Source organism: Cucumis sativus, chromosome 7 (assembly GCF_000004075.3).
Source record: "Cucumis sativus cultivar 9930 chromosome 7, Cucumber_9930_V3, whole genome shotgun sequence".
NCBI classification, from domain to species: domain Eukaryota; kingdom Viridiplantae; phylum Streptophyta; class Magnoliopsida; order Cucurbitales; family Cucurbitaceae; genus Cucumis; species Cucumis sativus.
Window position 1 is genome coordinate 16,546,270 of NC_026661.2, and position 16,987 is coordinate 16,563,256.

Consider the following 16,987-nt stretch of genomic DNA (forward strand, 5'->3'; position numbering starts at 1 on the left):
TATGAAAATTTGATATGGAGGTTGTAAGTTAACCTAAATGTATAAATCTAAACTATTACCAAACCATGCACCTTCTTTTACTTTTAAATTAAACAAATTTCTTTTGAAAAGAAATTGAATGAATGAAGGATCTATTAGAGAGAGTTTAAAACCTACTAGACTAAGACCTTGAAGTTTATGGACTTGTTTGACACAAAACCATACAATAGTTATATATATCAAAAATGGATATATGCTGAGATATTAAAACTTATATATTTATACTATTAAATGTTTAATATTTTTCTTTTTATTTAATTTATTTGTTAGCATTTATTCGTGATCATATCTAATTATAGTATATATGACTTACAATTAAATAAATAGAATCACTCCAAACTAAAATAATAATAAATACGTAAAGTCTAATTTAAAATTAACTCAATAAGTTTTTCATTAGGAATTTTTTTGTATAAATTTAAATCTCAAAGGTGTCTTTTATAAAATAATAAAAAGTAATAATAATTTAAAGCATTCTTATGTAATTGAGCCGGCTATATGAGTTAAGACCCAAAAAATAAAAGTAAAATACTGAAAAGGGAATGAATGATATAGAGAAAAGAGTGAGAATAGCAAAATTTAGTATAACAAATTGAAAAAATGATATATATAAGAAGAAGAGAGAAGAGGGATTCAAACCATATGCTCGCATCGTTCTTTTTTAAGCGAGATGGGTTAATCATATATAATCACATCTTATAGCTTATGTCTTTCTCCTATTTTTTTATTTTGACAACCATTTATTATTACTTAACCCTTTCCATATTAGCCTCAACAGTAGACTAACCTAGCCCTTGCAACAAAAAATTGAATCACAACAAAAGGTTTAGCTCACAATGAAATATAAACAAACAATACAAGATAAAAATAATTAAACAACTCGTATTAACATGAACTTGAAGAAATACAAAAGTTGTTCCAAGATAAATAAAGCTAAAACAGAGTAAGAAAACAAAAAAAGGTGAAGAAAAACAAGTAACTAACTTTCCAAGTTGCTCTTAGTCTAATTAAGTTCAATCTCTTTCAAGGTAAAAGAAGCATTTTCACTTACTTGGCATGCAATTAATAGAGAAGATCAAAGCGGCAGCAGTTCATCAAGGGATCTCGAGTCAAGGAATGAATCAAAACCCAAACAATAACACTATGGATTGAATGAGCAGTAACAGCGTTGGCTAAAAGCTGGAGGGTCGAAACAAATAAAAGACAAACAAGTGACTTTGCTTACCATTAAGCCGCAATTCGGAGGATATTGTTTCTAAACACTTAGAAAGTTATTTCAAACAACCCTCGTGTGATTTCTCGAAACTTGACTTAAAGCTGGTGAGCCTCCACCAGACAACAGAGTATTCAACCTTTTGAAATGGACCCCCTTTGATTTCTTATGAGAAAATTTCTGTGAGGATAGGAAAATGTAATGTGATACAATTTCTTATCATGCTATTGACCGAACGTCCAGTTTCCGGATTTCAAGTTCAGCAGCTGGAGGGTTTATTTGGTCTAGCTTCATTGACACATTCTGCTCTGATGATACTCCAGAATCTTTTTGATTGCTTATCTGAGAATTACCAATCGCAACCTTCTGCTTTGGAGCTGAACAATTTCCTTTGTTTGTGAGAAGAACTTCTAGATTAATAGGAGAGGAGCTTAATCAAAATGAATCAGAAATTTTTTTCTATGATCGATCAGTATAAACATCATGAACTCCGAATTGTAGTTTCTCCTCAAGAAATAAGTGCTTGGGCCAATATAACCGGACCTGACGGTGAGATAAATACTGTTCGTGCATAACACAAGAACAGTAATTTTTTCCTGGCTAGACTTCTTAACACTCTGGAAACCCACCACCGATATTCAGAAGATGAGAAATTATCAAGGAGGCTGCATCACAGTTTTACACCAGACATGATTGAGAAACTGCAAAATACCTCAACTGTGTATCAAGTGAGACATGAAGATCTTTTAATTTTATATGTAATGATTATTATGAGGTAGTCAATCTCATTGAATAATTTTCCCTTAAAACTTCAGCTTTTTCCTTTCGCCCAAGATTCTGAAAAATATGACTGTTTTTCTCTAGACCTCTGAAACTGTAACACTTCAAATAACTCGTCTCTGGCAACTGCTTGTCTTGGTAAAAATATGCCAGAAATGGACATAAAAGAGAAACAAATCAGACAAATATATAGACTTTCCAGAATCCTCCTTTTTCTCTTCCTTGAAGAAATTTTGCAATGTTACCTCAAAGGACTAACGACCCAACCAGTAATTGGATTTTGCCTCCGGACTCTAAATTTTCTATTAGAGCCACTTTGTAATCTATCAAGAATAGCATATGTAATTGAATCTGGTGTTAATCCCTGCTCTCTAAGCTTTGCATACAGATCGACTGTTTCAGCAGTTCTCCCAGCTCTTTCCAGACAATCAAGAAGGATGTTGTACGTTACAATATTTGGACAGCATCCTTGAGTTATCATTCTATCGAACAAACTACGAGCCATCTCAACTTTGTCTGTTTTCCCAAAACATTCAATGAGTGTGCTGTATGTTACAACATCAGGATTCAATCCCTTATCTTGCATCTCCAGAAATCTCATGTGAGCTTCATCAACATCCCCATTTTTCCCAAGGCAATTGATCAAAGAATTGTAAGATATAATATCTGGTTTGCAATCACTACTCTCAAGTTCTTCAAAAACTTCAACAGCCTCCTTAACTTTCCCAACACGTCCTAAGCTTGATATAAGAATATTATACGTGAATATGTCCGGAAAAGGACCATCTTGTTTCATCTTCTCATAAAGATCATGAAGATGAGATACTTGCTTCAACTTCCCCAAAGTAGATAACACTGTGTTATACATCATTGTATCAGTACTAATTCCCTTCTCATGAACCTTACTGAGCAATTCGATAGCTTCTACAGTTTTACCTCCACGGCATAAACTCTCCAACATGGAAATGTAAGCATCTCTATCCCCTCCATCATGAAAGCTCCACATGTTGCAAAAAAGACGATGAGCTTCACTTGAATGGCCTAGTTTGCTTAAAGTCCTAACGAGATATGCATATATTGATTTGTTAATAAATTTATTAGACACTTCCAGAACTTCATCCAATCTACCTAACTGCCCTTCTGCAACCAAAACATTCAAAATGATACTGTATGTAAACTCATTCGGCCTACAATTGTTCTTAATCATATTACAAAAGAGAAGAATTGCCTTGTCAACCATTCCGCTCTTACTAAGTGCCTGAATCATTGTATTATATGCAATCAAATTTGGAGTACAGCCTTTTGTTAGCATTTCTTCAAAGAGAGCCAAAGATTCTTCAGCTCTACCCATTTTTCCAGTCATTCTAATCATAATTGTATATGTATACTCGTCTGGATTACAATGCTTCAGTTTCATATCCTTAAAAACTTTGTAGGATCGATCAAGCTGTTAAAACACAACAAAGAAGATTAAGACAGAAGAAACTAATGAACAACTAATTCATACACAATCAATCAATCAAACATCAAAACTTTTTCAACTTTCTAACATTAAACCTGTTCATCCTTTGCCAGAGCATCCAACAGCATATTGTAGGCAAAGATATCCAGCTGATACCCTTTACTCCACATTTCCATATACACATTGAAAGCCCTATCAGAATCACGGGATCTTATATGAGCTTGAAGCAAACACCTATAGGTGTAAGCATTAAGCCTCAAGTCCCATTTCTTGATCAAACCAGTACATAATTCCAAGTCCTCATTGCTACTGAAAATTTTAATCAATATATTAACAGTAGAAATCGTACCACGTATTTGATCTCTATCCATCTGTGACAGAATCTCACGAACTTGATCGATACGTTTCGAGGAAGATGAATGGGAGAGCATGAGAAGGATGCGGCTGTAAGTGAAAGCATCATGGCGAAACTTAGGGCAAAGAGAGGAGCAACGATGAAAGAATTGCAGAGCGAGGTCAGGGGAGTTTAAGGATTTGAGAATTTCAGAGGCTTCGGCTGGGGTTAAAGAGACGGAGAGAGATTGAAAGTAGGAGGATAAATCGGAGAAGCGATCATCAATGGTGATTAAAGAGGAATGAGGATTGCGATGGAGGAGCATATCAATGACTCTACAGATGAGATCTCGGCGGGGAAGAGCATAGCCGCGGGAATCGACGGGAAGAGTAGCCGGGGGAGTGACCACGACGGCAACGGAGCGTCCGGTGGGAGAAGAAGAAGTGATTTTGGCGGTGTATTTGGTGGCGAAATGACGATGTGCGGCGGGGGGTTTGAGGTGAGAGTAACAGGGGAGCCGGAGTACCTTCATCGCCGCCGAACGCGAACTTACCACACCCTTCCAGCTTTTCTTTTTATTTAAAAATATGAGTGATTTCATTAAAATAGGGTTAATTTCCAGATACATAACAATCTATATATCGTTAAGGAAAAAGCCAATGAAGCTATTTTCATAAATGATGGAGTTACCCTTCTTTCATCCTCTCGCGTGACACTTCTCCTTCTTCATATTCCTCAAGGATAGTGGATTGCTTCGGGAGGTCATTACACGCTTTTGGAGCTAAATTTACATTTCTCAACCAGTGCAGTTTTACAGTTTGCCCGAGAATTCTCTCCCGTGTTGGCAACTTGAAGTTTGATTTTGAGCTTGGAAAGGGAAGTTCAAGATCTTTTCTAGCATTGTTCAACCGCGGTTGGGGTCGAACTAGCTGCAACTTTGATGGCCATGGGCATGGCGTTTGTAATACAAGGGACGATGGGTTCACAAAATTGAATAGAACCAAGTCGAAATTGCACCTTTCCACTGCTGTCAATTTTAGCTTATTCTATCTATGTCGATCTCAAATAGATATAGATAGCAGTCTATCTCTTATATACAAATAGATTGTCATTACACTTTTAACAAATTTTCTTATTTATTTTGTTCTCTACCTGCATTATATCAATATTTATTTATATTGTTTATTTCAACTATCTACTCGTTTTCTATCTCAAATAGGCAATGTAAAGTTCTATCTGTGTTCCTCTTCTTTCTTGTTCTTCTTCTATTTCAACTTTTTCATCTTCTGGAATTTCAACTTATTTTGTCTGCAAGCATATAGTGAAAAGTAAATTTGTTTAAAAACTTGTATAGAATAGTTTGGGAAAAGAAAGTGATAGAGGACTATCATTTTTTTTTAATCTCATATAGACGTAAATAAAGGATCACCGACGTCTATCCTAGACATAGATAGATTATTCTTGATCCCGAATAGATAGTGATAAATATATAGTTTGAAAAAGATTCAAGTCTCAGCCAACAATTATATTTTGGGTGTTTCTAAATTTGTGGTTCCAATTGTTTCCAAATCATCTTCAACTTCAATTATTCGCAGGCATATAATGAAAAGTAAAAACTTTAAAAAACTTAATATACTATTGTGATAATTTGGGATAAGAAAGTGATAGATCACTATCACCGTCGTCTATCCTATATAGATGGAGATGACAATAGTGATAGTAGTCTATCCGAGATGAACATAAATAGATCTATAGTTTTGATAATAATCAACGGGTTTTTTCATTTAAAGAAAGGGTATTTTTTAATTATATATAATTGAATATAGGCTTGTCATGGGACTTTTATAATGTTCGATACATTGTAAATATTTTACTAACTTGTTGTACTTTTAGAAAAACCTTTATAATAGTGTAAATCTAGAAAATTGAAAAATATAGCATAATCATGAATTGAGTTGTTTTGAATATTTTTTTAACATGTTTCAATATTAATTATTTGTGAAGATTAAAATTAGCGTATGATAAATTGGTAGTTCTAGTTGTGAAATGGACAAAGTAAATTCTTAATATTAGATTGACTCGTAGTCCAAACCGTTTAGTTTTGCAAAATAGAAAACGAACACAAGTTTATCCTACAATTTAAAACGAAAAATGTAAAATATGTACCAATACATCTTATACATCTCCATAGTCTTGAATTAAAATGATATACTAAGAACTAGAGAGAACGAGAGAGTTCTTTCTATTTTCTTCAAAAGGTAAACACCTCCCGACGTCTCTTCTCGAACAACCAGTACTACTCCACACCCATCTGTTGTCTTCCACCGCTCCACCGAACTTCGGTTGTTGGTCACTATTTTTCTCTTTTTCTCCATCTTTCTTTCCTCACCATCTCTCTTTCAACAAACTCCACACCACTGTTGGTTCATCGCCACACTTACCCTGTTCGACCACCATACATCCAATCGCCACTTTTCTCTCCATCTATCTTTTATTCGCACTCTATTAATTGACTATTTAAAACAAAATTACAAAGAACATCATATAGAATGACACACCTGCACAATAACATATTCAAATTGCTATTTGTTACTGTTTTTTCAAACTGGTATGACATGATACTTACTAAGTTAGGAATTAGGAATTTAATTTTTTTTAAAAAAAGGTTGAGAACTTTTGAAAGTGAATTCAATTGTAAATATTTTTGGAAAGCTAAAATCAAACTCTAACACATCAACATCGTACAATAATACCCAAGATTTATGAATAAGGAAGTAGCTGTTATCCAAGCCCAAGGGTCTCTTTGTTTAACTTTGAAATCTTTTGTTTTAAAAATAAATTTTTTAATTTTTTTTTTGGAATTGTTTCACACAGTCAAACTAGCTTTTCAAACACTTTGAGAGTATATTGTAAATTTTTAATAAAAAAGTTTAAACAAAAATGAATTTAGTGAACAACATTTTTATCTATAGTGGATCTAAACAAGCCTAAAATCTACGAACAAGTTTACTTTTACAAAATAGCTTGATGGAAAAAAAAGTTCATTGTACTCATATGTTATTTCTCATTTGTTACGGTTGAAAAAACAAAACCAAAATTTGAGAATAAAAAGAAAATTTAAAAACTTTTTTTTGTTTTTTTGAACGTGACCAAGAATTCAACCTTGGTACTTAAGAAATATGTAAACCACGGAAAAAAAAAAAAAGAAAGAAATATGTTCCATTTTCAAAAACAAAAAACGAAATGATTACCAAACTAGACTTTTACATTGATGTTTGTCTATTTGGTTTGAACTTTTAAGTCTCATATCAATTTGGTGTCTAATAGGTCAATAAAAAAATTGTATATATATATAAAATATATAAAAATATTTATATGTAATGGAATCATAAATTCTTAATATTGTGTCTAGTAAATTTGTAAACTTTAAAAATTCAAAAAGTTATAGAGTTAGCTTTGAAATTCTTAAATGTTCAAATATAAAATCAACAAAACACAAGCATCAGTTCGTAGATGAGAATTATAATTTAACTTAAATTTTACCCTCAACTTTCAATTTCATCAAATTAAACTCTAAACTTGAGATAATTTAGATAAGTGTTTTAGTGTCTTAAATTTGAAAGTGTTGTCGTTCATAATCAACATCGAAAGGTGGAAAACAAGGAAGGCCACTGTACAAGGAATTTGTTGTTTTTGAAGACCAGCTAGTCAATTTAAACTACACTCAATTGAGCCCTTCAGTTCCTTCACAGTACCTTTAACAGCAAAATTCACACATGGGATTCAATTGTAACAAAATCCTAGATTTCAAGGTGTGTAAAGTATAGATATTATATCCATCACCAATCTCTCTCAATTGGCCTTCTTTCAGAGATCTAAAAAGGAGACCAAAAAAGGCTTCTCCCCATTGCCAAGCTCTTTCAATCATTATGTCGTTTGTATGTAGCAGTACCAAAGGTTCAGTTTATTTGTGTTCACTCTATAGAGCATATTAACACAATATCGAAACCAACCACAGATCTCGAGGTGAACCTAACGAAGTAACCAAAATGATTCTGGTTGTTTTAAACTTGAGATGGAGAAGACACCCTACAACTGCAGATAAGGGTAACTACAGCAAAGGGAGAGATGACCTGTAAGGATATTTCTAACCTCTTCTTCACATAGACGCAGATAAAGTTTTAGTCAATTTGTCAGTCACTATCGCTCTCGGACATGTATCTTTGTGGCTGCACATCTGTTCGTTGCCATCGAGGAATCTGTGAGGGAAAAGTTCGATCTCCATGCATAGGTGCAAATGCTGAAAGTTAACATTAAGCTGTTTGTTAGTACTTGCACTTCAACTGCAATTGTGAATTCATAAACCCAAATGAAGGAGAAAGGGGCCAAAATTAAATAGCATATCCAAAGGAACCAAAACAGCTTCCCCCAAGTAATTAGACGAGCTTGAATACCTCTCTATCCAGTAAATTCAAAACCAAAACAACAAATATTGTCCCTCTCACTCCCTCTATTTATAGTGCCCTCCCACTAACAGATTCCTTTCCTGTCAACTAATATGCCTTCACATCTTAATAATATTTCTACTGTGTATCCTACTAATAATCCCAACAATGCCCCACCTCCCAAAACACATCTTATCCTCAAGATGTGGTTGGTCGATGGAAACCAAAGAACAAAATAAAAGATGTAAAGTTTTCTCCTAAACCGAGAGGCAAGAACAGTGAAAAACAAACTTATTTCCAATAGCTGCATACAAAACTTTATACCTGTTGTAGACTAAATTGAAAAGAAGAAAAGTATGAAGTGTTAACCAAACGGTAAATTGAAAAGCCAAAAACAAATTAATGTACATAATTGATGCCAATTGAGCCCATACTTATTGCCATAAATTCATCTTCATACAAAAGTACAGGTAGTTTTTCCAAGCTGTAAGAAAGCAAGTTTGAATCTGAAGGCACAATTTCATCAAACATCCATTCCATACCGTCTTTATAAAGAAGCTAAAGTCTTAGAAGAGGTAGCAAGATAATGACTGTTGATACTGAACAATTAAAGGCACATTTTGATGGATTTTGATATGAACCGCCAAGCCATCAAATTATTAATTAAATTGTATTCAATAATTTTGATGTCATTTTAGTATTTTTTCAATTTTATCCTTTTTAACAACATTTAAGTGGGGCTAATTTTATCATTTGTTTATGTTGTATTAGGGTTTTTATTGAGAAACTATTTAATGCCTAGCTATTAGGTTGTACAATCAGTTTTTGTCATGTTGAATTGGGAATGTGAGAATTTCCTCTGGGTTGATGACGGAGATTCATCATCAACCTTTGTAATTCTTGATCTAGGGTTGCATGCTTGAACATTCAAGTAAGTTTGATCATCTCAACTGTAGAGTGTTCAAACCTTGAGTCTTATCCCTTGGTCTGCGATCAAAAGGTAATCCAATTCTAGTCCTTCTCTTTAGGGGTTCACCAATTGAGTTCCAAAATTCACAAATCCTAGGGTTTTTATACAGATTTGCTCCAAAATTCACAAATCCTAGGGTTTTTATGTAGATTTGCTCCAAAAACACAAAAGAATAATCTTGTACTAATGAATCAAATGGGAGGGTTGGAAGCCTATTTATACATAAAGTGAGTGACCAGGTTGAAACAGTAAAGTTGATGACCTAGGCAGCTGGTAAAGACTAAGAAAGAACAAATCTTTATAAAATAGGTTCCAGGCTCCAGCTTTAGTAATTGGTATTACAACACTATTTCTAAAATACCTACATCACATTTATGTAATATCCATTCTATACAGTTAGCGAATATCATGAAGTGGATTGTAAAATCAAGAACCAAGTGATCAATCGCTTGCAGAAAGCAACAAAAATATATATCTACACTACAAAAATAAAACTCAAGCAATTTATAATATATACTAACCTCTCTCTTTCATTCTTCTCTCTCTATCGTATTCAAACTTATCTCTAATCTGGCTGACATTCTCCCAATGACCACCTTGCACGTTCCTCCTAAAATCTTGTTCCTGCATGCAAAATCCCATTCCTTCAAGTGAATTTGAGGTAAATACATGATAAGACAAGAAATCTATTCATAGTATTACAGATCAAGGATTTGAGAGTGACAAATTTGTGAAATTGGAATTTGATTGTTAAATATGAGTATACGGCATTTTCTATGAACCTGTGATTTGTATGGTATGCTATAATAGTCATTGACTCATTGTACAACCAACAAATATATAATCTTCCTCCCCCATAGCAGAATTTGAACACTTCAACTAACTAATTGCGTTTCACTCGTCTTGAGAGACATATCGCTATCATTATCGTTATTATTTTGATAGGAAACAAAAAGAAAATTGAAAGTTCAAAGTGGTCATATAGTACAACAAGCTCATAGAAAATCAATTTTGGGGTTTGTGATATGCGTGACAAAGTGAATGCTGATGAAGAAGGTAAAACCTTGAGATCACTAGTATTCTTCTCAGCCTTACTTATATACCAAATTCTGCTCCTCCATAAGTTATCTACTCACAAAGAAGTATTAAGTTTAAGCAACTGTACTGTTCTTTATTAAGAGATGATATTCTCAAGATTAATTGTTTCAAATCCTATCCTCACAATCCTCATGCATTTATCTGGATTAACAGAATGATCTCAAAAAATTCAGTATAGAAATTATATTAGGCAAATCTTAAGAGTTGGAATGGCAAATCAACTAATTCAAAGACTTAATTCATCTTCAAAACGGAATAAGAGTGCAGAACGAACTCTGAAATTAAAGAAATCAACAAAGGAAATTTTATATTTACCTTATTCCGATCAGTGGATTGCCTATTCCTGAAACGCAGGCAAAAGTAGTAAAATTAAGCCACTTGCAGTCACATTACAAATCTACTCTTGCAGACACTTAAAATCTTAAATCACTAAGACAAATAAAGAGAGAGAAACTTTTAATTGAAGATCACTTCAGTAATCAGTAGCTAAATATACAAATATAAATGAAATTGAAAATACTCCAACCTATAAGGAGAAAAATCTTCCTCCTCAGCAGACTCATAGTTTGCATGATCCCTAGCAAGTTTTTTGGAATAACCCTCATCCCAGTACAATCTCTCCCAGTTTTCCCTTAGCTCCTGATAAAGCTCCATGTACTTTTTGCACCATGGATCGTGCTCCTTCAAACACCCAACGATTGAAGATTAAAACATATATCATATCACAAGTGACTCCACGTCATAGCCTAAAATCTCTTATATATTCGATTGAAGTTCTCCCTTCTGAAACTTGTCAGAATTGCATACTATCAATGAAATGATTTCCTATATACATATATATAAGAAACTATTAATCATAAGAACCAGTTTTCTACTTTAAACCCATTTCAAGAAAACACTAGCTAAAATCACGACTCTGAACATCAATCCCAATGGAATAATTATAGATAAAACCAATCCAAGAGAAGAAAAAAGAAAAGGGGCTAACAGATTCCTTGAGAACGAGGCGAGTCCGACGCATGAACTGTTCCCTGAGCTGCTTTCGACGCCGATTGGGGAGATTTTCTCTGGGTATGATAAATCGCTCGCGAGGGGGTACATTGTCGCCGATTTCATGCATTTCGCCATCAACAGCCCACCACTCGGACTTGTGTTCTGGCTTGTTTACTGTGAATGGAGCAGGCTTTGAGTGCCGCCTGGAGGGTCTGGCATCCGTCCGGAACGATCGAAATGGATGAGAATTGGAACATAGAGATGAGGACAGAGTCCGAAATCTGTGAGTGAGTGAGAGCATAAGCTTGTGAAGCTTCAGACCGGTGCAGGGATGTTTTCCGATACGACGGAGAGAACTCGCAAATAGGGTTTTCCAGCACCCGGGCAGCAGCGTCTAGAGAAGTATAGTTCGCAAAAGAACAAAGTCGCCGTGGGCAAACCTCCTTTTCTTTAATGACTCTAATTTTGGAGGATTTATTTAAAACTAAATTACTTAATTCATTTCAAAAAATTTATGTTCCAAACAAAGTAATTAATTTAAAATCATTTTTTTCACGTTGTTTAGATCTAAATAAAGGCTTAAGTCAAATCTCACCGTTAGTTTCTGTATATTAGTGCATTAGAGAGTCTCATGCTTTTACCAGAAAATTTAAATTTAAAATTTGTTCGATAAATTACGTCATAATATCACATTACTAAAACAACCTTATCTTAATATAGATACAAAAAAAAAAATTGTAAAGTGATAATTTTGTTTTTGTTGTATCTTCATCAATATAACTCTCTTTTAATTAAATATAACTCTCTTTTAATTAAATGACTACTCATTTTCATGTATTTTTGTGTTATTTACAATTATGTTTATAATTTGAGCAAACTGTTAAAGATATATTTATTTCAAATGACCTTATCAAGTTTAAACTTACATCATTTTTGGCATGTAAGGGATAAACCACAAAAGAAGGGAGAAACCACAAAAGAAGTGATAAGTGATTCATTTAAAATTGAGGAGGAAGTGGTGTTGCATGGAACCTTCTTCTTTTAGGTATTGAAAATTAAGAGAGCAAAAGAGAGAAGAAGCATTCGATATTGAGGGGTAAAAGTGAAATTTCAAATATAAAAAAAAAAAAAATCGATAACAAACGATTTTAGAAAGAGGGCTGTCATAGAAAGTTTTTTTTCTTTTTTGTTGAGTCATTTTGTACAATTTTCCCAAATTGACAATAGCTAAGACATGAAAGGAACTTCTTTTTTTGCCATAAAAAAATATAATAGTTTTTTAACTTTAAAAAAAAAAAAAAAAACTAGAAAATAAATGCATTTCTTTTCCTTTAAATTTTAGAGGTAAAGGAGAATTACAGTTCAACTCTTTTTTGGCAGAGAGAGGGTACAAACTGTTGGACAGTAATTTTCTGATTCAAATTATAATATTTCCATATCAGATTATTAAACTTAGCATACAGATCACAAACCAATGAGAGGGAAATGTGGTAGAACTAATGAACTAAAGAACTAATGAACTAATGAACAAATGTAACGTAAGTCTCAACTCTGAACTATAAACTATAAACAGATATATAAAAATATATTTTCTTTAGGATTCTGTTGTTAGCTATTTGAAAATGCATTGTTTTCTGATTCAATATCTCTCACACTTTGAATAATGTTATCTATGTTTCTTGCCAGATGATTTGAGTGTTCCTCCATGTCTCCTAAAATCATGGCAAGCTGTTCTTGATATGCTGCACATCGCTTTCGTTCTTGCTGTAGTTCGGCAGTTAGTTCTCGAATTTTTGCATCTTTCTCATCCTGAAAATAATAGCAACAGAAAATGAAACATATGTACAAATGACGTAAACAAAGATGCTCATAATATTTAAGAAATGTGTTTTGCTGGAGGGGGTAGTGTATAGCATAAATATAGTCGTTCTGACTTGCATAAGAGAAAGAAACATGCTATAAAGTCTAAAGCTGCCCAATTGGAACGCTTGGCATGTTTTTCTAAGGCTAAATTATAAAAATAAACTTCGTCCTTTTTTCAAAAACTATCCCCATTCTTTCAAAAGTTGCATTACCAATGACTTTTCATAAAGGTTATGAAACTACCCTTGAAGTTTAGAACGTTGGAAAGAAAATTGACATGGCATTAACTCCATATACATTTTAACTGCAACAATGTGTGTGATTAGGACATTTGTCTAAACTCAGTATGAAAGAACACATATGTAGACACTCAAATTTTCATGACAGTATAAAACTGTTTTTACTTTTAGTTTTAAAATATTTACGAGAGGTCAAAGGTAATATTGCAACTTCTGAAAAAATAGGGGTATATTTTAAACAAAGAACAAAGTTCAAGGTCCTTATAGTTTATCCCTTTTTTCATGTAGCTTTTCTTACCCATCTGGATTGAATGCATTTCGTTTGACCGTTCCTACAAAAATGGGCATCTTTTTGCCCATTACAGCACATGGGGCATGTGTTGGAGATTGAACCTCCAACCTCCAACCTATAGGAGTCTAATAGCCTAATTTCAATCTCCAACCTCCAACCAAAAGGAGAGTAATAACCTAATAGGTACCCTACGTAGCTTTGCTCAGATTGAAACTCATTAGGTAGTTTTGTTTGGCTTTTACCCTATCTAAATGAGCTGCAAGACCTCCAAGTTGTTTGAGAAATCAAGAAGTTAGACACTCAAAACCAGAAGTATGGCCATAAACAAGCACTATAAGATTGGTGCATTAAAACTGAACATTTTCTAGTCTAGAGTGGCTATACAGTGCCTCTGGTGGATTCTAATGCATTTACGAAAGATCAATTAGTCTATGTGGACTGTCTGGTCATAACAAGAGAAACCCCGAGAAATTCAACAAATAAAATAGTACACCTATTTGTTCTTTTCGAAGTGAATGAACTTGGAAAGCTAAGTATATCACAGTTAGAAAAGGGGTTGTGTTTTTTAACAACAGGGTACGTAAAGGGCTCTGGTAGATTTGCCTAACATCAATAATGATGAGTAAAGAAAGCTAAAAAACAAATATTCTAAAATTTGATTGTCGAATAGTGATTGGTAAACAAACACCCAGCCTTACTTCAAAATACAAATAATATGACCTCACACTATTATTGGATACATCATCCAAATTTTATGAATTCCAAAGAAACTCGTCCCATATTCATCCAATCCTTAAATATCTTTGCTTTCTAGTCCACCAAATTGAACCAACAAAACTCAACACTTATTTGGCACCTGAATTCCAAGGTCCAACAGTTCCCTCACCACATACCAAACATGCACATCTGATGAATACCAGTGACATTCTTCCTCCACCTAACACAAACATCTAATTGATATGCTTTTAATTCCCCTCACGTTCTCATGCTTCAAATGTTCAGGTTTTTGTATTAAGAAAAGGGACGCATACTCAGGGGTGGAATGGAAGTTTTAAAGGCTGACATCAGCCTGAACACTCTTTGAAGTTTCATCAGAGAGAGGAAAAGATAGAAGTTCTACAGTATTCAATATTACATATATTTATATAATGGGTGCCTCCCTTAGAAGTTAAAAGTCCTTTCCTTCCAAGTTCTATCAAACCGTTTCTATTGTTAAGGGCAAAGGTAAAGGCTACAACAAAAACTATTCCAGAACAGAGGTACGGAAAGTGGAACTTAAGAGCAAAGAAGAAACTAGAAAAACACATATTTCTCTGTAAAAATAGACACAAAGTGAATCAAATTAACCCTTACCCGTGTGTGGGAAAGAAGAACATTTCGACGAGCACTAGCCGGAGTAACAATCAATGGATGATTATGATCCTTGACAAATTTCGTAACAACCCATTTTCCAGTTTTTTCTTTCTTTACAACAACCATTGCCTTACACCCTTCTCTCGTTACAGCTCGAGGCTTCCTATTTTCACTTCTTTTCGGCTTAAACTTGCGAAACCCTTCTTTATTACAAACAAGTCGCCGCCAAACAACCGCACCATCACGCATCGATCTACGAAATGCATCAACGCGCATAATAAAACCGAGACGTGAAGCATAAGCATCGTAGAAAACCTTGACAGACTCCTCAGATTCAAACTCCATACCAACAAATGGCTCTGTATCTGAATTATTACTCGTTATTGCCTCTGCTTCAGTAACTGCTCTGGCAAAATCTTTCCCGCTAGGGTCTTCTACAACATTAAGTACACTGGGGATTCCATCCACTAACAGGGAGAGAGAAAAAAAAAAAGCCGAATTGTTCTGAATTCATCAAATATGGGGTGGAAATAGATACTAGTTTGAATAATTGAATCGAGAATAGAAGAAATAGGGGGCGATTGTGATATGAAAAATGTCAAAGAATGCGGAATCGAGAAACTCACTTTGATTTCTCCCAAAAGAGGAAGTTGGGATTCACTGTTCCTTGATTATTGGAATTGAATTGGAGGTCGAAAATTGTTGGAGACCCAATCTCATTTCTTTGGTGTTTTGCGGTAGTTGTACAGTAAAGTGTGAATCAAGAAGGTTTTAGTCGTTGAAATCAATATCTTTGGATACGGTAGGGGGGGTTTACTGTGAGTATGGACTAAACCGGAAACTTGAGAAGATTGAGAGATTTGTGGTGCTCACCCAAAATTGAGGCTCAATATCAAATTTTCCCTATATATATATATATAGATTGTGTGCTTGGTTGTTGAGCTCTCCAATCTTAATTTCACTTACTTGCTACTCTTGCTTCCTTCCTTTTTACTCTTTTTAGTTTTTGTCATTAGCCTCTCTTCTTTTAATACAAAAGTGAGGACGAGAAGAGTTGAGAGAGGAAAAAACAAGACAACCAGGATTAGCTGTAGTGGTATCTCAACCTACATGCACAATGGTTCATTTTGGTTATTTCACCCAAAATGTAAAGAAAAATAATTACATTGTAAATAGTGGACAAATTCCATTTAAGGTCGTTAGTATGAAAAGGCGAGATAGTTGTGCAGCTTGGCACGAAAAGAAATCAACCCACTTTAAAAAAAAAATCTATATTTCTTGTGTCATTGTCAAAAGAAAATTAACGAAGCTGCTTTGTTGTTCAAAAGTGTTGGGCTCTTGCGCTTGTTCTCGTTTTTTGTTATTGTAGAGCAAAGAGCAAGAGAAAATTATGAGAGTGAAAACAAAAACACTAAAACCCAAAATGAGCTAGAACAAGAGAAAATAGAGAGTGTGGAGAGCCATAAAGCATATACTCAAGGGAATGAGAGTGAAATCAGATTTCACGGTGATAAAACATAAGCAAAATGTAAAGTGATACCAATCCCATTTCGAGGCTCATAATTTAGATCGTTTATATAAAACCTCAATAAAATATCTACATGAGCGAGTTGAAGTAAAATGGCAACTTAGAGTGGATTTGTGTATTGAGTAAGTGGAGTTAAAATTTACTTAGTGTATTTTGTAAAAAAAAAAATCGCATCATGTTTCTTTTTATATATACAACAATTGTAATGGTGGAGTAGCCAACTCTAGTTTCACTGATCACAAAGTGTATTCTAATTATCACTAGTTTATTATATATATATAAGTTGGTGAAAAATTAAATCTTTTAACTTTTTCATTGTGAGTAAAAACATATCCAATTAAATTTATGCATGTATTGACAACTAATCGTAATGGAGTT

At 33.9% G+C, this 16,987-nt stretch overlaps 3 protein-coding genes across 4 annotated transcripts; all 3 read right to left on the reverse strand.

Annotated features, from left to right (window-relative positions):
* Positions 1-898: 898 nt before the first annotated feature.
* On the reverse strand, positions 899-4,822 carry LOC101219678 (pentatricopeptide repeat-containing protein At1g51965, mitochondrial). 2 transcript variants are annotated; one of them, XM_031888971.1, is made up of 3 exons: positions 4,519-4,822; positions 3,590-4,399; positions 899-3,479 (listed from the first exon to the last, which is right to left on the reverse strand). In XM_031888971.1, exons 2-3 carry the CDS (start codon positions 4,358-4,360, stop codon positions 2,274-2,276), a joined length of 1,977 nt encoding a protein of 658 aa, XP_031744831.1. In that variant the 5' UTR covers positions 4,361-4,399; positions 4,519-4,822; the 3' UTR covers positions 899-2,273. The 2 variants fall into 2 exon arrangements, with proteins under 2 accessions (XP_031744831.1, XP_004150337.1); XM_004150289.3 differs by having other exon boundaries at positions 3,590-4,822.
* Positions 4,823-7,438: 2,616 nt separating this feature from the next.
* Positions 7,439-11,804, reverse strand: LOC101219919. Its single transcript, XM_004150290.3, has 5 exons — positions 11,330-11,804; positions 10,868-11,022; positions 10,657-10,684; positions 9,765-9,867; positions 7,439-8,128 (listed from the first exon to the last, which is right to left on the reverse strand). The coding sequence occupies exons 1-5, from the start codon at positions 11,633-11,635 to the stop codon at positions 8,022-8,024; spliced, it is 699 nt and encodes a 232-aa protein (XP_004150338.1). The 5' UTR covers positions 11,636-11,804; the 3' UTR covers positions 7,439-8,021.
* Positions 11,805-12,722: 918 nt separating this feature from the next.
* Positions 12,723-16,062, reverse strand: LOC101220395 (protein FAR-RED IMPAIRED RESPONSE 1). Its single transcript, XM_004150292.3, has 3 exons — positions 15,708-16,062; positions 15,082-15,548; positions 12,723-13,143 (listed from the first exon to the last, which is right to left on the reverse strand). Coding segments are annotated over exons 1-3 (669 nt in total). The 5' UTR covers positions 15,709-16,062; the 3' UTR covers positions 12,723-12,942.
* Positions 16,063-16,987: the final 925 nt, after the last annotated feature.

What these genes read in the sequence shown, in the direction of transcription:
- LOC101219678 (XM_004150289.3), bottom strand. Translation starts at nt 4,456, where the DNA reads ATGTATCTGGAAATTAACCCTATTTTAATGAAATCACTCATATTTTTA. An exon ending in CTCTGGCAAAGGATGAACAG is followed by an intron (nt 3,480 to 3,589) that starts GTTTAATGTTAG and finishes GTGTTTTAACAG; the next exon opens with CTTGATCGATCCTACAAAGT.
- LOC101219919 (XM_004150290.3), bottom strand. Translation starts at nt 11,635, where the DNA reads ATGCTCTCACTCACTCACAGATTTCGGACTCTGTCCTCATCTCTATGT. An exon ending in GAAGATTTTTCTCCTTATAG is followed by an intron (nt 10,685 to 10,867) that starts GTTGGAGTATTT and finishes CCTGCGTTTCAG; the next exon opens with GAATAGGCAATCCACTGATC. An exon ending in AATCCACTGATCGGAATAAG is followed by an intron (nt 9,868 to 10,656) that starts GTAAATATAAAA and finishes TTTTGCATGCAG; the next exon opens with GAACAAGATTTTAGGAGGAA.
- LOC101220395 (XM_004150292.3), bottom strand. An exon ending in TTCTTCTTTCCCACACACGG is followed by an intron (nt 13,144 to 15,081) that starts GTAAGGGTTAAT and finishes TATTATTTTCAG; the next exon opens with GATGAGAAAGATGCAAAAAT.